This window comes from Corvus cornix, chromosome 15 (assembly GCF_000738735.6).
Source record: "Corvus cornix cornix isolate S_Up_H32 chromosome 15, ASM73873v5, whole genome shotgun sequence".
NCBI lineage: Eukaryota > Metazoa > Chordata > Aves > Passeriformes > Corvidae > Corvus > Corvus cornix.
In genome coordinates this window covers 1,709,883-1,732,445 of record NC_046345.1, presented here as the reverse complement: position 1 = coordinate 1,732,445, position 22,563 = coordinate 1,709,883, and the positions used below count along the sequence as shown (strand labels likewise).

At 44.0% G+C, this 22,563-nt stretch overlaps 1 protein-coding gene across 1 annotated transcript in view; it reads left to right on the top strand.

Moving 5' to 3' along the window:
• Positions 1-22,563, top strand: part of TMEM132B (transmembrane protein 132B) — a 222,238-nt gene that overhangs the window by 87,954 nt on the left and 111,721 nt on the right. The window contains exon 3 of the mRNA XM_039561156.1: positions 12,063-12,203. Coding sequence (XP_039417090.1) covers positions 12,063-12,203 — 141 coding nt within the window. The remainder of the gene's footprint in view (positions 1-12,062; positions 12,204-22,563) is intronic.

Below are 22,563 nucleotides of genomic sequence, written 5' to 3'. Positions count from 1 at the left end.
TAATGCTCAGTTGGATACAGTATCTCACTGTGAGTGTTTTTCACAGAAAATCATTGGATGTGTTGTAATGGATTGTGGCTGGATTTTGAGGCAGCTGATTCCGTGCCCCACAACTGCCCTCACTGGGAAAGCCTGGTTTTGGAATGTTATTGCAAACACAGTGTTTTCTTTGACATGCTGAAAGTTTGAGAGGCTTCCTGGTATCTAGCACCTAGGCCTGTGTAGTCTTCATGAAACATGAATTGTTCCTCCTCCCCCTTTTTTGAATGTGACCTTTGGGAGAGGTGGTTTTTCATCTGGTTTCTGAGGATGTGTAAGGAGCTTGAATCATGAAGACTGATGAAGAAAACAGGCTATCCAAAATCAAAGCTGTGAGAGTGGCTCATTCATATCCTCAAAAGTTGGGCTGTCCTTTGCTTTTTGTCTTACAGCAGTTCTCCAAGGCAGTGCTGGGTGTTGGAGCCACCTGTGCTTCTGCTTGTGAGAATCAGCTGCTGCTCAAGGACCTTTTTGCAGTCCTTCCCTGTTGGCATGCTCCTGAGTGAATGTTGTTTACCCCCAAACTAGAGAAGTACCCATTTAACAAGGACATTGTGACTGAGCCATGGTGGAGGATCTGCTGTCTTTACAGGGTGAGTGCTGCTTCTGCAGGTGAAACCAGAACAGAGAAATCCTGGTGGCAACAGCTGCAATGGTAAAGGAAAAATGATAAAAGATAAAGGAAGTTTTAGCATGGTGTTAGGAAGGAAAGGGAACGCTACAGAGGGAATGGTCCTCTCACCTCTTCTGAGTCAGGAAGCGAGTTAACCCCTAATCCTGGTGTACTCTTCTGCACACAGAGATAAAATGGGAGCACGTTCCTCTGCCTCTGAAGCCTCCAGTTTTTGATTATGGCCTTTTTGTCCTGTTATGTCCCCAACTTTTTATTACATGCACGGTGCCAAGATTTAGGTCTTTGTTAGAGATTAACGATCTGGAAATGGATTTGGCCTCCTGAAATCTGCAAATGTTTTAAAAAGAATTCAGAAGCACAGTGTGCAGATGCCTGTCACCCTGCTTATTGCTGTGCCAGACCTGTCTGTCCATGCTATATCATGTTGGAATCCATCCTGAAGCCAGCTGCTGTCTGCGACTGATCTTCAGCCCTATGAACACTAGAGTTTAATTTAAAAATCACTGTAAGGATTAAAGAATCCTTCCCCAATCCTGCTGGTCCAGGGTGAGGAATTCCTTTCGACAGGCAAGTAAAATGCCATTAGTTTCTTGCATTACCATCAATCACTCTGGTAAACAGCAAGTAATTTTTGTGTGGTGGCTGGTAAATTTTCCTGACAGCTTTGCAAGGCTGAATAAGCTTTCCATGCTGTGGCAGCACTGTGAGCAACACAGTTTGGAGGGCTGAATCCTCCTGAACTCTTTGCCTATCTTTGGCTCTGGGGCTGTTCGGGTCTGTCTGTCAGGCATCAGCTTGCAGAATGATATTTTGGCCAGGTCTGAAGAGCAAAAGCTGGGACTTGGAGCTTCAGGGCATCCAGAGGGAAAAAACTGTCTGTTCATCTTCATAGTTAGAAACATTGCAGGCAAATCCAGGCAGACAGGGTTTGGCACCATCCATTTGTGGGGCTTTCCCTGGACTTTACTGCAGTAGAACATGGACCCAGGCAGCCTCTGCTGCACAGCTGGGCTCGGACGAGAGACAAAGCTTGGGACTTGCAAAATCCTTGCCAAGACTGCAGAGTTCCAAAGGGGGATTCAAAGAGTCATTGGTGAAGGCTCAATCTACCTGCAGAGTGTGTTCAAAAGGCTCCTGAGAAGCACCACCCTCAGAAAGCAAACTGGGCTGCCAGAGATAAAAGCTGTTGGCACCGTGGCCAAAGGGCTGACTGGGGCTACCTGAGCGCCAGATTGAAGTGCTGACTCTTGGGGAAGATCTTGGCAAATTGTCTGCAGGTTATGAAAAAAAATCTTACAGTAAAGAAAGGAGAATGGAGGGTGAAAAAAGTCTTTGATGTTTTATCCCAGCTGGAGGGCTGTTCTCATCAGAATTTGCTCGTTATTAGCCTGCTCGGTGGTCATTGGTGCCTGGAGTACAAACCACATAATCATAATGCTCACTAAAGTTTTCACTACCAGCTGAAAAATGCTTTTCTGCTGTAATATATGGTGCCACCTTTTCAAGAAAAGTACTGGTCTGAACTATGCTGGAAATTGAATTCTATCTCGTGGAAAGGGAGATTATTTCCTAAGGTTTCCTTATTCACCGTCCTAGCACATACTGCTCAAGGTAAAGGTGCACTCCAGGATGATTGATTGGCAAGCGTGAGAGGACTGCTGTTCCATGTGACAGGGATATAAAGAAGGATATTTTTATTTTTTGACAGTGAAGGGGAAATGGCATTACTAGCAATATTCAGCAATGTACTCTGCAGCCCCAGTTAGCTCTGCATATTTTATGGCATCCATTTTCTTTCTTCGATTAAACAACATAAAACCCCATAAAATAATCCAATAAAAACAACAACTACTAGTTCAGGCAAAGTTCTTGTGGTCTTTTTAATTCTGGAAGAATTTTCATTGCTGGGGTTCTTTTTTACACTTCCATCTAACTCCATCCCTTGTGCTCAGGTCAGTGTCTCCTTGCCACAGCCTGGGTGGAGGTCCTGATAATGACCTTTTCTGTGCTGCTTTCATATTCAGAGTGCTGAACAAGCATGGAAAAATGGAGGATAGATCCCATGAAGACCAGTCCATTCTGTTAAGCAAGTGCTGGATGTGCCAAGGGTTGGGATGAGTTCAGAGGAATTAGAGGTGTATACATGTTTCAAAGATCTGCTCTTTTGAATGCTCATTTTTAGTTTATTTTTGTGCTGGTGCAGCTTGAAGCAACCCAGGAAGGTTCATGTATGCTGATGTCTGGTAAAAGATAATTAATTACAATAGTATATTGTATTTAATAAACTTTTCCTTACAGGAAATGTCTGAGACTCCAAGGTGGTGAGCAAACTCAGCTGCAGTGACGGCCTATTTTAAACGCTGTAAACCCTGGTCCTGTGCTGACCAGGACAGTGCCATGGAGCTCGTTACCTACTTTTGCAGAAAGAGGGATGGAAACTTTTTACTTTGTTGTTGTTTAGGTGCTTCCAGAACCTGTGACCTTCAGAGCTTTTTTATTTATTTGCAGAGGCAGAAAAATGACCCTTTTATAACAATTCTTTGTCTCCCAGGAGGCCTGGACTCTATTCAGGCTGCAAATGTTTTTGCAGTGCTGATTTCTGAAAGGAACCTTTCAATAAAAAGAAACCTGTAAGTAGCTTTGTCTTTGCAGGAGGAAACCTCTGACTTACTCCGATTTTTCATTATGGTTTCCCAAGCTCTGTTTCTGCATGATTGCAAGGATTCCAAGTTCAAATGCTTTGAACTCCTTCAGGCTGGGTAATGCATATTCTCCCTTAAAACTTCTTGGCTTTAAGGAAGAGTTTCATTTCTTGGAGCACTGCATTGGTTTCAAGGTAAAGGACGTGGTCTGAGTGTCTTAGATCTTTCAGAGAAAGGTTGAAGAGACTGAAGGGGCTTTGATTTTTGTTCCCTAGATGTGTTACAGAAAACCACTCCAGCTTTTCACCTCGTCTCTCTGCAGAGAAGGTTTAGCACAAATTGTTGTGTTGGAGGGAAGAGGGCTCCTGGTTCAGTTCTTGAGATGTCTGAGGGCACTCCCGAGCTCTTGGAAAAACAATCAGTACATCACAGCTCAGTTAACTCAACGGAGGCGCTGGGATAAAGGAAAACATCTCTCCTCTTTCAGGGGAGGCTGGGAGCTGCTTGCACACCCTAATAAGAAAGGGATGTCAGGAGCTGTTTGGTAGTACAAGGATCATTCAGGCTTGGAAAAAGACCTGTCTCCTTCTGATTAATAGTAGGAATGGTTAATTCATGTTTATTGGATACTTTGAATGTGTAAAGAGTCACACAGTTGTAGGAATTGTGTATTTATTTGCAAATTCTGGGCAATTTTTCCTGCCCTCCAGGCAGGCAAAGGACAGAGGACCCACTCCCCTTCTGTGCTGGTGTAGCAGGATTCTCTGGAGCTGGGCTAGTGGGATGCCATGGCTGGCAACCCAAACATCAGGCCTGTCCCACTGCTGTCACGAGTTTGCTGGAATTTAGGAGCTTTCAGCACAATCTAGACCCACACTTGCTTATATTTTAATTAAAGTAATTTGTATGTCAAAGGCACAACAATGTTTTCCAGTGGACTCCAATAAATAGTGGCTTTTAGTTTTATTAAGAAAATGCCAATTGTTACAGAGTTGGTTTTGACCTTCAGTTTTAAGTACTACTGGAAAATTACAGGAATATATTAAAATTCAGCATCTGTACAATTTTTAGGTGCACAAGGACATGGTGTCTCCATAGAAATAGTAGGGTTTTTTCTCCTTGTATGAATTTCCAAGCAAAGGTGAGTAAACATCCTTATTTTGAAGTTGCCCAGAGAGTTAAATGGTTAATAACATGCCTTGAGTCAATAGATTTGGACCTGGTGTCTCCTGTCTCAGTGCCTGGCAACCTTTTTCTCCCAGAGGGACAGAATTCCACTGTTGACATATTTCAAAGAAAACAGTGCTCACTGTGGGAGACGGCGTTTTCATCTCGTGTTACATAAAGACTTCAGAACCTCTCAGGTTTCCATAGCAGTGTTGGAAATCCAGATAAAACAGGTCTGGTTTGTGACAGGAATAAATAAGAATAAAAATTAATAGCTTTAATTTCAAGCCAATTAGGATGGCTTTCTGCTGTTTTTCTAAGCTGTATTTTCTTACCTGAGAGAGAGCAAGCAGATTGAAAAATGGAGTTTCTGCTGAAATGTGAAGATGAAATCTTAAAATGTCTTCTCTCCTTTAAAAAAATGACAAAACTTGGGAGTTTTCCTTTGGATATGGAAATGTAACATGATGCTTGACTGCTTTGAAGTTGATCACATCCTCTTTGCTGATTTTATGAGCATAGTCTTATGCCTAGAAAATGTTTCTCAGACACCTTCCCTTTCAAAAAAAATCATAAGGAGGGGTGACACCTCTTCTTCTGACCTTGCTTCACAGATGTCAAATTTAACATCTCAGTGTTAAAACAAGCACTTTAAAATTCATCAATCTGGTCATCTAGAGCAGCTGAGGAACTCTCTGCTAAAATGTTTAGACATTCTTAGGAAAAATGGGGGGCTCTTGAGAGAAGCTGCTGCACTTTTTTTAGAGAAGTTATACACACAGTTTGATGAAAAGAAGGAGGAAGAATTTTTGGTAAAATTCTCCTTCCATCATCATATCCTGTTTTTCATCCTGCCTTATTTTTATCAGGCTTCTGTAAAAGCTTCCTCAAAATCATAAGCCATCATACTCAAGGGGTGGCTGTGTTAATTTGTCTTCCCTAATAGTTAATTTATCACATGGAAAGCGCCTTACTGTCAGAATCCAAATTAAAATCCTGTTTACTCTTTTCATTATTCAAAATCCAATATGCTGGTGAGCTTGATGTTTTACGTAATTTGAAACATTTGATGGGCTGAAAAAACCCCAGGTTGATAGCTTCACCTTTTTGGGGTGGAAGAGTGGTAATTGTATCATCCTAAATCTTCAGCATTGAGCCCCTCCCTGATTTCAAAGGGTTTTCTGTTCTCTGAGGCATTGGGCTTTTCGCCTGTCAGCCACCACTTGTGTTGAGTAGATTTGTTCCTGCCTTGCACCGTGCTGGTCCCTGAACCTGTTTTGTCCGCTGTGTCCTACCCGGAGCTTTGGCACTGCCTTTCCTCCTTGAGTGTGTGTTGGATTGAGAAATTCTGATGTGTGACAGTAATTGCTGCTCTCAGAGAAGCTGCAGCCCCAAATGCTTGGCAGGGTTAAGTAAGACAGCTACAAAAGGTTATTTAAAAATAACTGGTGCAGGGAGGAAGTGAGGTAAGCCAGAGGGAGGGGAAGGCACGTTTCCTGCTATGGTGTAAAGGTGGGAGAGTGCTGAGGTGAGGAGGCACAGAAAGGGCAGTCCACCGAGGGCATGGTGGCCAGGAAAGCTCTGACCCTGCAGTGGGGACGTGTTTCGGGGCAAATGGGGCCAAGGCCGGCGGAGCACAGCACACCCAGGTCTTGTTTTGGAAACACATTTGAGCCAATTACGCATTGTGGGGTCAGTCACTGGAGCAGTTTTTAGCATGGATGAAATTCAGAGGTGAAATCTTAAGTAAAACTGCAGCTGACCTTGGAAGTTGCTGCCTCTGTCTCTGAATATTGAGCTGTCTTTATCCCCAAGGGCAAACCTGGGGGGTTTTGTCCCACTGTTATTTCACTGGCAACACCTATTGGCACTGTCTTTTTTCCAGGGCCACGCTGAGCTTTTTGCCTGCTGGTACCATCATCAAACTCTTTTACCGGGAGTTCCCCTTAGTTTGGTGCCTCGCAGTTGCTGTTTCCAAATTGCCATCTGCTCTCCTTCTACTTACACCTCTCCATGGGGCTGTGTAGGCTGCTTGTTTTACTTTGCTATAAAGGAGCGTATTATTTGTGTTTCTACTCTTGTGACCTTTTGGAGAGGGCTCGGGTCTTTGCAGGATCTTTGTGTATTTTGAAGTGTATTTTATATACTTGGAAAAATGGCTGTGCTTATAGTGACATTAATATGGAATTGCGGAAGCAAACACAGCTGGCCCAGTGCTGCTATTTGAAGGAAAATTTGATGGGGAAGTAATTTGAACATAAATCTGTGACAGGTCTTTAAAAATATAAAAGAACAAAGAACTGAAGTTCTTGGAAAAATATTTGGGAAAATAAACACTTGCTTAGCTTGTGAAGATTTAGGACCTGATCCCCTGAGCTGTTGTAAATTTGACTTCCATAAGAGGTGAGGCAGTGCAGGATTCCTGTTCTGCACACTCCAAGCCCACAGCAGCACAAAGGGCATTTGCCAGGGACTGGTCTTTCATGGCTGGCTGTTATCAGCGGGTCTGCAGCAGGAGCAGGAGAGCTGGCTGGGGGGAGGGTGAAGATACCAAACTATTCCTTGGCAGCTCTAGGTCTAATTCCTGGTTGTGCCATGTGTTTTCTGGGTGACTTTGCATCACCTCATTGTCATCATATTTCTGGATTACCCATGGAGGAATTTGTCCAGAAGGCTCAGGAAGACACAGAAGAGAGGGAGCTCTGCTCCCACCTCAGCCCTCCCTGTGCTCTGACTGCATTTCCCAAAAGGTTTTGCTTTCACACGCTCACAGGGATGAACTCCTGGCTGTCTGTGCCTCCCTCCCAAATGCCACAAAGTGCACTTGGGTGTGGGAACTATGAATCACACACCTCCTTCTATCTCCCAGCAAACTCCCTCTCCTTCATCCACCCCTACAGGAATACTTGTATTCTTTATAGAAACACTGCCCATCTCACCCACACCCAGAAGTCCCCAGATGCTATGTCTGAGTTCAGTGGTTATTTTAATTTATAATGCTTGGTTTAATGTATCCTAAAACGCATGTATTTTAAGTAGGAACTCCCCAGGGACCTTGTTCAGAACTAATTGCTTGCTGTTTGTGCAGTTCTTCAAATATGTTAAATGCTCTGTGAGGGCTTGGAATTACTCAGCTCAGCTCTGGTTTGGTCTTAAAATGGGTAGGGGTGTCTAGCTGGAGTGCGAGCCTGGGAATTGGGATGGATCAACCCTCATTCTGGCTCTGCAGAGATAGTATAATTTTGGGCAAGTTGACTAAACTGGTTACAGCTTGGATTTCCTGTAGGGGAAGGATAATGGTTTTATTTTTAATTGGGCTAAAAATGCGTGTGGAAGGGCTGACTACCGAAATGTTTGGAAGTTACAAATGGAATTTATCATAACTGTTATTATTAGTACGTCACTGAGAGTGAATTTAGCTCAGATCATGTCTTCCCCCATAACAGAATAGGGGGGGATAAGCGGATTTCTAAAATCGCTCTGAAAAAGTAGTTTTTCTCATCATTTTGAGCATTTCCCATCTGCTGTGAGCACATCTCTGTTTTATTTCCTAAATATCTATTCCTTCTGTTTCTATTTTAAAGTTGCTTTTGCCAAGACTTTACCTCCCAGTTCCTGCTGCCAGGATTGGGGCTGGGGGTGTGTGGCAAAGGATTTACCTTTCAGATTTTGCACTTAATTGACTGGGAAGCTGTGGAATTCCCCGCATCACTTCCACTTAAGTTCTCGGTGCTTAAATCCCTCTTGCAGCCCTTAAGTTTCTTCCCAGCCCTGGTGATTACTTGTACCTTCTCCTTTCCTTGTGTTGTGAGAACTAAGAGAGGTTTAGAGTGGCTCAATTCACGGGGTCGAATACATTTCAGGCTGGGATTGCATTTTAGCCGAGTTTGTGCCCGTTCCAAGTTGGCAGGCTGGGAGTGCTGCTCCATGAACTCCATCACGTTTGTATCTCCATATTGCACAGTAAATGCAGGACACACTGTTTGGGGCAAAGTCCTGCCAGGGCTACCAAATGTGTTCCACGCTGCAAGCAGCTTCTCCTTGTGCCTTTGGGGCTGCAGAGGGGGCTACGCTCACCCTGAAGCAGCTCCATCGATTCCCAGTCCTGGGGAGCTCTGGCACTTCCCCCCAGCTGCCTCCCCTGGAGATCTTTCGGAGAAAGTGGCAGGAAAGGCAGTGCTGGAGGGGGCACATTTCCGTGGGGCCTCCTTCACCCCTGAGGCAGAGATATCCCGAATAAACAGGCCCTGTTGCAGGGTGGCTTCTGCCCAGCTCCCTCTGGATCCCGCTCTCACATCTCTCTAATTGCATCATCAAATGCCATGCACGGTGCAGTGTTTTAAAGGTGGCCAAGTGCTTTTTTTTAACAGGACACTTTTCTGTCTGACAATTCTGCTTTTCAGAAAGCATTTCATGGGAATGAAATGTCAGTTTTGCCACATTTCCAATTGGCTGTCATGTTTTGTTCCTTTTTTCCCCCCCCTCTCATTTCAAAATTATAAAAAAAGTAATTAAGCCATCTTAGTGGTAACAGTTGCTTCTTGGGTCATGGTTCTATGAAATATTTCAGCAGCTCCTTTCCATATTTTCAAGCACAGACATGGCAGAATTTTTGTCAGCTGGCAAACTGAAAGGACATCAGATTTCTCAAGAAATTCCATTTATCCTTACAGCTCCCTTTGAGTTGGAAGAGCAACACTTTCCAGCATTTTATACGTGGGGAAGGGAGGTATAAGAAAACTAAATGATCCACCCAAGCTTCTAATTGAAGCCTGGTGCAGAGTAGGGCCCACACACGTGCCATTCACCATCCTTTCTCCAGCTCATGTCAGCTCTGGTAGGAATTTCTTACTCTTTTTCAAAGCCTTGGTCCCCAACACTTAGAATAATTTTTGTGCCTGTGGAATTTGGGGGCAGATTTAAAGATATGAATCACTTATCTGAGGAACAGTAGGCTCAAACCTCCCATATGTAGGCTGGTTTAATTTGAATTTCTTGACTTTTCCTAAGTGAGAAGCTGAATGTAGTTTCTTCCTTCTTTCAACCTTCCTGGCTCTACTGATATCCAAAAATGCAAAATGACATCTTGTCTCAGCCCACCAGAGCAGATGCAATGCAAGGGATTAGACTGGAATTTTTTCCTAAAATGCAGCATTCTGAGATGCTTTTGGAATTCGTGGCTGGGGAGCAGCGAGCGATGTTCACTTGCTGCTCACCCAGCGAGGCAGGGCACGCACAGCAAGGGGAAGCTGGCATGCATGGCACGCAGGGCATGCATGGCGTGCAGGGCAGCACGGCCAAAACCCACAGGGTCACCCTGAAGGGGAAGCCAAGCTTGAGTCAGCAGGAGAGTCTCAGCTGATGGCAAAAAGCATCTCCTAGCTGCGCTCAGACACAAGAGGATGAACAGCAAAGCTCCCTGGCTGAGGGATGGAGCCAAGGGGGAGGGCGGTGTTTTGGGGTGCAGAGGGTCTGAGAGAGGCTGGAACAGCTGGGTATGCAGAGGGATGTGGGTGTTTGAGCTCTTGCATCCTCATGCTCTGTGTGAGGACCACTGATGGAGGTAAAGGGGAGCAGCAGCTCCAGGAGGAGCTGCACAGGGGTCCAGAATCCTGCCCAGGTGTGCAGGAACTGTGTCCTGTAGCTCTTCATCCTTGTTGGAGCTCTTCATCCCGAGATTTGGTTCAGAATAGACAGAAGTAGCTGTGTGAAGATATCTGTAGTGCAAGAGCTGTGTAGGAGGACATAACGAGCTTCTGACAGATGGAAAAAGCCTGATGAATCCTGAAGTCATGGATGAGATCCAGTTGTCCTGGCGTGTGTGTCCCGCCAGCATCTCCTGCCCTTCAATTAACCTTTAATTAACCTGGATTTGACCTGGGTGAAAAGTCAGGTTTGAAGTTTTCAGACACAATATAAAGGAAAACATGGGAATTTGAGGGAATGGTGATGTGAATTTGTTAAAAAAATACAATTTTGGTTGGGAAAGAGAAAATTTAAAAAGTGGTGTTTTGGTTTTTTTCTTTTTTTTTGCCAAGCCCTAATGATTTTTTTTCAAAAGTGGTTGATTAAGTCTAATGAAAAAAATTACTGAATCCGTTACTGAAGGCCTAATTCTCTATCTCATGTAAATTAGAAGTCAGTCTGAAATGAAGCCATGCAGGTGTCTTGCAGGAATTACTTGGTCCAGCGTAATTACTACAGAGTAAGTGAATGTTCCTCTGAAAAAAAGCAGAGGACGTGATAGGAGAGGGGCACATCAGCTTTGAGGCATGTTGTTTGGAGATATGAATGCCTGTGGAAAAGCAGGAAGGAGACAATTAGAAAAATAGCAAGTAAAATTCTGTTACAGAGAATATTTTTCATCAGATTGGTTATGCCAGGCATGGATTTAACCCATCAAGCCAGTAAAGCCTTTCAGGCAAAAATAAGGATATCATAAAAGCAGGATGAATTAATTCCTTCTCAGAGGAAAAGACCACCCATCGAGTTGTGAACTCACTTTGATCCAAGCACATGAACCCAGCTAGAACTTGAAGGAAATTTTTAATGGTGTAACACGAGCTCCAACTGGCCATGAGGCATGGGGCAAACCCATCACAATTCACTGTTAAGTAACGCTCCAGGTCTCAGCAGTGCTGTTTCACTCCACCATATAACTAAAAGATCCCTCTTGGCTTTGCTTTTAATTAATTAAGTCACAGTAGTGGCGAGCGTGGCGCTGCAGCAGTTTCTTCCTGCCTAATTGTTCTCCAGGCATATTTGCAGCACTCCTGTTGTAATCCCAGGCTCGTTTCAGGAGTCAAGCTGCACAAATGAAGTTTCTGCTATTAAAAACAGTTTGTTTCCTATTCCTTGGCAATCTGTTCTTAACGCTGAGCCTCGCTGGAGCATGGACTTTTTATTTTTGGCAATTTTTTTAAGCCAAAAAATGATGACATTTACCAGCTACCACACTGCTCTCAGACTCTAGCCATGCTCAAGAAATCAAAGTTTTCCATGTCAGCATCATATTATTTTCAGCAGCATCAGTCTGATGTGCCCAGTTTGATAGATCCTGGTGCAATGGCATAATTATTTTCCTTCCTCAGTCTAGGATAATTCGCTCCTTTTCTCTCCTTCCTGCATTATGGTCTTTGAGCAATGAAACTCATTTTTTCCATGCAGATGCTCCTAATATTAGAAGATACTGCACTCCCAAAGGTTTGCAGGCAGGAGAATGTATTTTATATCACATTGCTCTTATTCCCCATCTTAAACTGCAGGACAGACACAGCAAATTAAATCAATTTATGCTTCGTCACATCTGTTTCATTTGTATCAGACTGGTGCCACAGAAGCAGAAACCATTCTTATTCTCTACACACTGCTCGAGCTAAAGTTGAGTGGCTTTACACATAATGAAACTCATACTTCAGCTCTTTAAAATGATTGGACCTGGTTTATGTTTTTAAAGCAGAGTGACTCGTGGTTGCAACCTGTCTGTTATTGATGGGAAAAGGAGTATTTCCTTTTGCCCTCTCTGTTCACCTCTCTGGGTTTATCCTGTAGCTAAGGCAGTCCCTGTTGTTCCCCAACAGGATCAGGACAGCCCCAGGTGTGAAGATCACGGACATCAGGGTCAGTGATGCAGACCAGTGGGGGGTGCAGGAGGAGACGGACAGCGCCAGGACCACGGCCACCCTCACCTGTGTGCACAACGACCCGGGCGCCGAGGACAGGTGAGCCCTTCCTGCATGACCCCGTGCCAAATGCTGCCAGACACACACAAACACTTCTGCAGTGAGCCATAATATTCCTCCTCAGCCTCCTTGGAAAAGCTATAGGTGATCTGATGAAAGCTTTTCTCTCTTTTGTTTCACTTCCGAGCTTTTGGAAGTGGATTATTTAATTAAACTGGAGGCAGCCCCCAGTCCTAGCTCACATCTGCTTTTCATGACACTTCAGGGCAGCAGAATTCCTGTTGCCAAAGAGCCAGCAGGAAAAAATGAACTAAAATAGAGAAATATGGAGAACAATTGAAAGCAATATAGGACAATGCTGCCTTCTTTATTTGAAAGCTGTGAAAGTAACAGCAATTCACTGTTATTCATTATTGCTGCAAAACTTCTCTGAGCGTCTCTGAACTCTCGGAATGCTCCGTCCGTTTGTTATGGGAAGGGTCCCACCAGCTGGATCAAAGGTAATGAGAAATGTACATTGTTAGTCAGAATTACGGATTGTACAAACCAAGCAATTTCTCCCCATTATCCTGCAGTTACTCTACAGTTAAAGTACACGTGCATAAACTCAGCTAGGAATTGTATAATAATTAGGAAATCACAAAACTTTATGTCAAAATTTTTATTTGCAGAGTCTTTTGCATCCATCTTTTTTTCTGAAAACTTGTGTTAAGGGGGGAAGACAGTTGCTAGTAATTGCTTAGACCTAGGAAGGTTACTGTCAGAGGTTTGGAGTACAAAGAGAATTTCTACTCTGTTTAGTTTCTGAAGCTGTATTTGAGGAGCAAACAAATCCCATCCAGCCGTGGGAACCTGCCATAGAGGTGTTGAGGGGAAAGATATTTAATGTGGAAAGATATTTAATTACTTTTTAGCAACAGGCACTGCTGAGGAGAGTTTTCCTGGCTGTGTAAAACAGGCCTGGTGAACAGCAAGGGAAAAGTGCCTGGGTCTCTCCAGCACCAAGGCAGAGTGGAGGCGACTGAGTGGGATGCAGACATTTGCCTTGTAAGCCTGTGAAGTGAGGGGAGGTGATTCCCCACTCAGAGTCTCTGCAGAGATGCTCCAGAGCCTCGTGGCATGAATTCCAGGCAAGCCCTTCCCTTCATTAGCTGTTCCATGCATTTGCTCCCCAACTGAAGAAAAAAAGAGGGATAGGAGAGGAAAGGAAAGAAAAAAGGCAATGAGAGAAGAAAAAGGCGAGGTGGGGGAAGACTCCTCTTGTTTCTGAAGCACGTTTGTAAGATGCAGTTCTGAGGTGATGCAGGAAGCTCCAGCCACCTTCCATCCTTACTTTGCTGGGGTTTCGTGGGCTGCTGCTGTGATAAAGCAGAGCTCTGGCTGCTGCCTTTGGCACTTTGTCTCCAAGTCCACTGTCTTCTGACAAGGTGTCCCAGCTCCCCCCACAGCTGCTGCTGAAGCCAGTGGGTCCCTTTGGGGGGTGGGAGTGCAGGGGCCTGGCTCGGAGGGGACCTTTGTGCCTGTCCTGGAGCTCTGAGGTGACACACGGGTCCAGCAGGGAGGGCTGAGCCTGGCTCAGCCCCGGTGGCTGATGTGGGTGGCTGGGCAGGGTCTGCTCCCTGTGACCCTCACTGGGCTCTTTCCTCCAACAACTGTGACCTCTGTTCTCTTTGGAGCGAGGTGGAAAGCCATCAGTTTGAAAGTGAAATACTGAGGTTAAAGGAAGACTAAAGAGCATCTGGTGTTACTGAAATCAAAATGAAGGAACTATTTTTAAATTTGGACCAAAAAAACAAAATAGCCTGAACACTGAAACTTACTGCCTTGTATGTGGTTTCACTAATCCATGAAATTATACCTGTCACAGTAACTTAGTTTTTATTAAAACTGAGTTTTTCTTTGTGTTGAACTGTTAAATTGCACAAAAGCAATGAATCTCAAGTTAATTAATACTTTGACCCTTTCCTTTGTGAGATTAGTTTAATATTTTTGGATTAATTAAAGTATGCAAATAGAAACTGCTGAAAGATCACTTCCAGATTTGCAAATATTGTAGTGCTTAGTGTAAATATTTAACTTTGATCTTTACTTTAATTTGCCTTTTTGGTCACAATGGTGGCCCTCCTGTTTCTTTTGAAGAATGTCAAGTGTTTATGTGGAAGTTCTGCTGTTTCATTTAAATGATCAGAGACCTGAACTTGCTTCTCTTAAGGTCAATGTGACAAAATTGTCGCTAGACCCCATTCATGTGCTTCTCATTTTAGCAATCCAAGGAGCTTCATTAAAGGCAGTTTATGTCTGAGTGAGAGTGCAGGAGCAATCTCTTTCATGGCAGAGCAGAAGCTATTAGTAAACAGAATCCTATCCACCTCGGGGGAGATGCTTTTTTCTCTCTTGGAATTAATTTCACTTCTGCTGACTCGCCCAGCTGGTAGAGGAGCAGTGGGTAAGCCAGGACTAAGCCTCTGAGCCGAGCTTAGCTTATTTCTGGGTAAGAATTGGCTGAGTTCATGATGGGTTTGAGCTGCCCTCGGGCTTTGTGCGGGGGGGAAAGCCCTGTCAGCCCCGTGGGCTGGCACAGCTCCGGGAGCTTCGGGGAACCTGAGAACCCCCCGCGAGTCAGAGCCCCCCGGAGGGAGATCCGCGCCCTCCCGGTGCCCTTCAGCCCGAGTCAGCTCTGCTCTGGCTGCCGCTGCTCAGCTCTGATAAGAGCCCCTGACAGACCCTGCCTGCAGAGAGAGCCGTGGCTCTGCGCTGTGACATGTTCCTAATCCCGTCTGCGTTCCTTTCAGCCCGAGTTATCAGCTGGAGCATTTTCAAATTTGCTTACTTTTCTAATCTTTCTCCTTCTCCCCTCTGCAGTGTTACTGCTATCGTGAGTTTTTCATCTCCATTTCTCACATTTCCCTACGCAAATTGAGTGTCCATTAAAATGCTTTAAATTAAGACCTTTCCTCCTTTCATGCAGAGTGCATCATTGCCTTTCTGTGCATTACTTAAAAAAAATTCCTTATCACAATGTTTCAGGCAGTTTACATTATATTCTATTAAAAATCCATTTTGTCCCAGGTTGTAACAATTCATAGATTAAAGCCTTCCAGAGTGTGTTTTGTTAGGAATACATTCATCAATTCACCTCTTTAGTAGTCCCATAAGTTTGCATTTAAAACCCTCTTTTTTGATAATGTAGTTGAACAAAGAGCATAAAAAGACAAGATTTATTTTAAATACACACGCACCAGTATATGTGCCCACATCTTTTCTCATCTGTGTGGAGCCTTGCTTTGCCCTTACTTTTGCTATCTCAAAGGACTTTTCTGGTAGCTTGTTGAGTGAGGAGATTGATTGTTGCCATCTGCATCTCTTCTCCCTCGTGCTCTCTCCTTGGGTAGAACTCTGAGAATCTCATTTTGGTGGGGGTAGTTGAAGCAGCAGTGTTTTGGCTCAAAAAGACACAGTTTATTCTTCAAGCACAAATAGTTTTGCTTTGTGCCTGCAGCTGGGACACAGCACTTCCATAGGAAAGGATCTTTATGGATTTCTACTTTGAGTACAGACACATCCTGCAAGAAAGTCAGGGCTGGTGGGCTTTGCTGAAAACCAGGTGTTTTCAGCCCTCTGTGCAGAAGAGCTGAGCTGCTGAAGGGCTGGGATCTCACCGAGTGCTGTTGGGCTGGATGCTGAATTAGTGCAAGAAATGCTTTTGAAATACATAGCCAAAATTTGGGACTCTACCAGACACAAGTCCCTGGTGGTTTCCAGAAAACAGATCCCACTTTTGTAAAGACCTTGCAGGCTTTTTGCACTGTATTTGCCAAAAGATGGATGGAGCCTTGCAATTCTCGTGTCCTTTGCTCCTGAGAGTTCTCTGGAAGCATTTCAGGAACATGCCACAAATTAGCCTGCAGTGGGACCAGGGCAAGAGGGCTTGAAAAAATGCCCTGAGAGCCTGGTCTGTCTTGGCAAGCTGTGGTACCCCATAACTCAGGGCTGACATCCTGAGGAATAGGATTTCAGGAGCTTTGCCAGAGTGATTTAGCATTTTATAGGATTAGGTTATTTCAAATCAGTGCTGAGCAGGAGCTGAGTGTCCGTGGTCTCATTTAAAGGCTCCAGAATATGACATATTTCATGGTGCTCGGTGTTCTCCTTGCTGGAAAGCTGAAGAACAAACTCCTCTTGTGCCCCAGCCTTTGGTTCAGGACAGAGGAGATGGCACCAGCACAAAAGCTGAGGCCAGAGAGCTGCAACTCAGCTCTGAAAGGGAATATACTGAGAGATCACTTTCCTTCCTCAGGAACACTGTCATTAAATTGCATTGGATTATTACCAGGTAAGGAGAGTCTGATCCTTGACAAACTAGTATTTTAATCAGGAAGGTTATATTTATGCTAACTAGCAAAGTTAATAAAATCAATTTAACCTGCAGTGCTGAGTAGAGTGTTATTGAGACCAAACTGGTTCTTCTCACCTAGGGATTATTTTATCTTCATGTCTATAATACGTCTTCTGTCTCTCAGGATATCCATCACTGCATAAATTAAACTTGCATGAGGGGCACTCAGCATGCAGAAGTAGAAAGAGTGAAATCTTCAGAGAGCTTTTTTCAAGTGTCCTCAGAAGTACTTATTCTGTTACCTGGAAATTTATATATTTTATAAATTGATGCAGACCACCTCAACTCTAACATTTGACATCCTCTGCCTTTAAACATGAATGAAAAATTAAGATTCTATTATGATCATTCAATTGCTTTACTATTTCAAGAGGTGTTTACAGAATTCAAATTAAATTATTTTATAAAACTGTAATTTAATGTGTATATATATCTTTAAAACAGGAAAAGCCGTTATTTTATGTATTCATAAGCATGCAAATACATCTTCCTGTTTTAAAATAATTCACTTATTTTCCTGTGCTTGTGACTACCCTTTGAACCAGGAATATCAGCCAAAAGATATAAAATTTGCTGCCAGTTAAGATTTCTGCATATATTTATTTAAAGTAAATATGTCTTATTGGAATGGATGATGAGCTGAGCAAAGATGTATCATTTGGGTTTGTTTTCAAAGCTTTGGGTATGTCTCGAAAACAAGAGCTGGGTTTCATTCCTCTCTGTGCTCACTTTGCCAGAGTTTGTGGCAAAGCTGGCACAAGGGACAGCTTTGAGCCTGTTGTCCCTGCACTGTGGGGAGCCCCATTCCCCACTGACAATTCCAGTCCCCACTTTGCAGAGGGCAAGGAGCAAATGCTCCACCTGGAACCTGAGGCTTCCTGGGGTACTCAGCTCCCTCTCTGCCAGACTGAAGTTCTCTCTCAGGGCTCTTTGGAGGTGTTTTGCACGGAATCCCCCAGCACTCTGCCCACACTTGGGTCCTGTGTTGCCTCCAAGCCATCCAGAGCAGAGTATGGGGCAGAGGTTCCCGCTGTCTCCGCAGCAGAGCCTGCTGCAGTGCAGGGCTGTGCTGAGCTGATCCACTGCAGTCACTTGGCCTCTGGAGGCTGGGCTGTGGCTGTGCCCAGAGTCAGCTCAGCACAGGCCTGGCTGATGCTGCACTGAGCAGTTTGGTGCTCCTGTAAGATAAATAAGCCCAGAAAGGGGGGCGGCTGCAGCCGCTGTAGCACACAGCAGAGTGCTGTTAGCCACGCTGGGGAGGGCATCAGGCCACGCACTCAGACACTTCCTGATGTGTTTATTGCCAGAGGAGCTCTCTTGGCCCCAGGACACGGAGTGTGTAAAGTGCCACCAGCAGCAGCAGTTGTCTGACGGAAGATCAATTGCATGTGTTGCTGTGCACAAAGGAGCAGTAACTGGTGCAGACAGACAGCCTTGCTCGGTCTTATTTTAGGCCATGCAAAGGCAGTGGGCTGGATGCCATGGAGTTCACATAGTACTATAGAGTGAATGAGTAAGAGGAGCAGAGGGAGAAAAGAAACACAAGGAGGTGTGTAAAGCAGACAGGAGAGAATCGAGAAGAGCTGAGGGAAAAAAGCCAGGGAGATGGGCAGGGAAAGCCTCTGCTGTCACTCCCTGCCAGACTGGGCTGATGTAGGTGAAGTCATTGGACTTCCTCAGGACCTCTTCCCACCATAAAAGCCATATTTCCATGAAGCCAGACTTCAGCTAGTTTGAAAAGGAAAGATTTAAATTATAAGTTAGGGGTGCTTTTAAGGTGTAGGAAGAAGCCACAAATGCTGTGGTGCTGTGTACTTGGGTGTTTCCCTCCTCTTCTCAGGCACGTGCTGCTTTCCTTAGGTCAGAGGTCTCATTGGCAAAGAAATTTGCTTTGGGTGTAGGGTGCCCATGGCCTTTAGATCCTGCAGGAGCTCATTCCCTGGCCTTTGGCCACCCCCAAGACAGCTCTGTCTCCTGAGCCATTGATGAAGAGGATTTTATCTTTAATGCACCAGTTTTCAGGCTGTGACCTCTATTGTGAGTGGCGGAGTCTGTTCTGCTTTGTGTAAGGAGCGTTCCAGTGAGAAGCATCTACACACATTTTCAAACATAAGCGACTCTACTGAGTCACAAAGAAAACCTGAGTTAGAGGAACTTTAACCTTTATTCTTCACATCTCTGCCTTTTTGTATGAAAGAACCCAGGCCAGCTTGGAAATGTTCCTTTTAGATGAAAGCACTGACACCTCACAGCAGCTTAGAGAGCACATAAAAATAATAGACAAATTAACAGCAGTAGGAGGGACAACTTATTGTAGAAAACTGTGGTGCGAGGATCAAACATCACTTCTGGAGGGTCTTTCTTCCTCTTTTATTATTTCCTTTTTTTTTTTTTTTTTCCATTCAAGGCCGAGAACAATGAAGTTGTTTGTCCATCTCCTGTAGGGAGCCTAATAGCCTGGAAGCCACGTGAATTCCCTCCTGGCCAGCCAGCTCTTTGGGATGGCTGTTTGTGCCTCTCTCTCAGTTGGGCTCAGTGCTGCTCTGGCAGAACCTCCAGCAGAGCTTGGTCAGAGGGAACAGTGGCTGCTAGAGCAGATAATTGCTCCTGGCTCCAAGATCATGACTTAGCCACTCTTCTTGTTCCATCTTACTCCATCTTGTGTTATAACCCAAGGGAATCTTTTTGAACAAATGCACCTTTGGCAGCTGGAGCAGCCTGGCGTGCAGTGCAGGAAGCCCCAGCAAAATCAATGTTCTGTTGTCTGGAAATTTTGGAAAATGAGGAATATCTTGTTGGAAGAACTCAATACAAACAGAGGCATGAAAATTACTTAGAAAATTGATGCTTGATAAAGATCTCTGGACTTGCCAAACCAGTAGAAAGCTTTGTGTAAATACGGAGAAATATGCAGAAAATTTCTTCTGGCAGCATTTTTTAAATGGGACTACAGTGAATTAGAAAAATATTAGGAAAAAAAACAACAAAACCCAAACAGTGGAACTCCAGGCCCTTTGGTCTCTTCCTTGGTGCAGAGGTGAACATGCAGAGGAGTGGCTTAAATAAACTCTTCACAAATGTGGTCCATAGAACCTGATCCAAAGCCTATTCTGAGCAACAGAAAAGCGAACCAAATCATTCTGAAATCAGTCTTGTTTTTTAATTTGACCTAATTACCTCTGGTTTTGGTATATCATTCCTCGATATGAAGCTTAATATTGATGTAACAGTTGGGAAAGTTTAATTTCAGGGTAGGGTGGTCTGTATAATTAGGATTGCAAGAACGTGGCAGGGGAGGCTGGGAGCCAATTTCCAGTGCATGCAGATGAGTGAGTGACTGCTGCAATCATTATTCATCCATCGGAGCTTGCATGCTTTTTCCACGTTGGATGCCAAAGGGAATGATGACATATTCACAATCAATGGGCTTCTCCAAGTCTCTGCTGGCTTCCTGTCTCTCTGTCCTGTGCAGCATGTTTTAATGGCCGTGGGGAGGATGACACGTGGGCTGCCTCAGGAGGTCCATGACGAAAATCTGAGCCATTGTGGGGAATTTCTAAAGCTTTGCAGAGTTCTGTGGGCACATTGCAGCCGTGCTTAACTGATAACTGAAGTCTGGGTGATAAAGCCCAGGTAACCATGGCTGCTGAATTCATCACTCTCATAACAGATGTCCTGACTCCAGGAACAGAATGATTGTGTGTTGGATTTTGGGGGGGGTGTTTCCATAATTTAATCACCTTTTTCCCTTGATGGCTTGAAGTAGCCTTTTCCTTGGTGTTTGCTGGGCTGAATCCCGCGGAAACACAATTCTTAGTACAGTTCATGTTAAAAATGTGGGGTCTGCACATGTTTAGGTATCTGTGCAGCACCTTTAGATACCTCCCATCACCTCACTGATGGGAAAGCTTCACTGACCCTTATGGAGACCACAGAAGGAAGGTGGGGATGTGATGCAAACCATTATGCCACAAAAGCATGACCTGACTGTTCTGTAAATATTGTACTTCTTTACATACTCCCAGCTTGCAAACCTATTCCAGACTCAGGAGAGCAGCTTTATGTAGGGTGCCACTTAAGTACCCACTTGGTTTGAAGTACCTGCCTTGTTTCTGTGTGTGGCAGGTGTGATGATAAAGGAGGTACTCAGAACCTGCAATTAGAGACACCGATCTGCAGAAAATATAAGTCTTGATGGTGAGCCATGTTCTGTATAATGACAGGCATTAGTGTGTCACACCTGAAATACTGTGGAAATCAGAAACTGGCATTTTCTGTAGCGCAGGAACATTTCTGGGTGTATTTCAAGTGTTGCTAAGGAATTTATTTTTGGCAACTGTACACAGGGATTTAAGTACCATAATTGGATTGTTCTTTGATATAATAGACTGGAAAAGATTATTGAATGAATGTGAAATCGGGGAGCTGGTGTTTGAGGTGTGTTTAATTCCCTCTTTTACCCATTTATGAATTTGGCTTTTAGCAAAGCCTACTGCCCACATTTGGATTCCATCCATGATGTGTTGACTTGCTTACTTAATAGCCAGTGCATTAAAGTACAAAAGCTAACAACTCCTTTATTAGGCATTTAGCCAAAATTTAAACTCATTTTATTGTTAGGAAGTGCTGTTGCTAGACAGGCAAATATTAAGTTTGCTACATTGATTTATTTGAATCATCTGTGCCAAATACATTATAAAACAGCCCAGCATTAACTTTGCATAAATTATTTTTTGCTGTACTTAGAATTTTGCACTCATTTTCCCATTAATATGCCTCACCTGTGTTTACAACTTAAAAAGTTACAAACTTTTTATGTTTTATGTTTTTATGGTTAACTTAAAAAGTTATAAAGTCTCTTAAAATGAAAAAATAGAAATTGGCTGATGCTTTTGTCAGTGTCAGCATGTGATTTCTGTTTGTTTCCTGTAAACCCCAGTGTTTATTTGAGAAGAGCATTAAGCGGGAGCTAAGCACTTTGCACCAGGACTGTTCACCAGGCCTGTAACAGGGGAATCTCCCCTTGGCTGAAAGTACCATTTTATTATAAACTTGGGCATCCTGTCTTTGGGAACTCACACTTGGAAGCTGTGTTTATTCTTTCTGTTGGTCCATGTGGATTTTCCCAGGATACTTGTTAAGGGGTTTGCTGTGAAATACTGCAGTCATTAAGGCAAATCACTAAAGCTTTAGCAAAAAAGCTTTCCTTAAAACCAACTGCAAATAACTTGATCTTGCAAAAATGCCTTTTTCTTTTTTTGGTTGGTATAATTAATGAACTGGTTTGATTCTTCTGGAGTTCTTGGGCTCACTGGGCTCAAAAGCTTGGCGCGTACAAGTTCCAAGAAGAGCTTTGTTGTTGGGGGCTGCTCTTCTGTATGTGTGGTCTGGGTGCTGTGTTTTTTGGGGTCTGCTTGGGTGGTGTTGGCTTGTGGGCAGTAGCAGGACTGACAGTGCTCACCCCTTCTGAGAAGTGATTTCACAGCACTCCTGCAGCTGCTGGGTGAGCTGGAGCCTTGGCTCCCCAGGGCAATATCCCTGCTCCTGGCAGCTGGGGCAGTGGGACCCTGTGTCACCTGCAGGCTTCACACCCCTCAGCTCCTCAGCCAAGGGAGGGATCAGCACTGCACAAGCAAAAAGAATTCTTTTGTCTTGGGAGTTTTCAGTGCAGAGATTTAAAGCTGGAAGTATTGACCTCAGCAGTGAGGCAATAGTGGAGATATTTGGATATATGGGTTCCTGTTTTCACTCTCCCTCTCGGACAATTTATGTCCATGCTGGTTTTCGAAGTCTGTGACTGGTGTATCTTTTTGTTAGACAAGCACTTCTTAATGGTGTACCAGTTAATTTCTCTAGTGACAAGAGGAAGAAATAAGTTATTCCTCTTTTAAAAAGAGTGATTTAAGTAGGGAATAATGAATGCAAAATGCTGTCATTAAAAATCAGCAGATAAGCTGATGGATCATCTGTCATTCCCAAGCCTTGCCATAAAGAAAAAGTAGA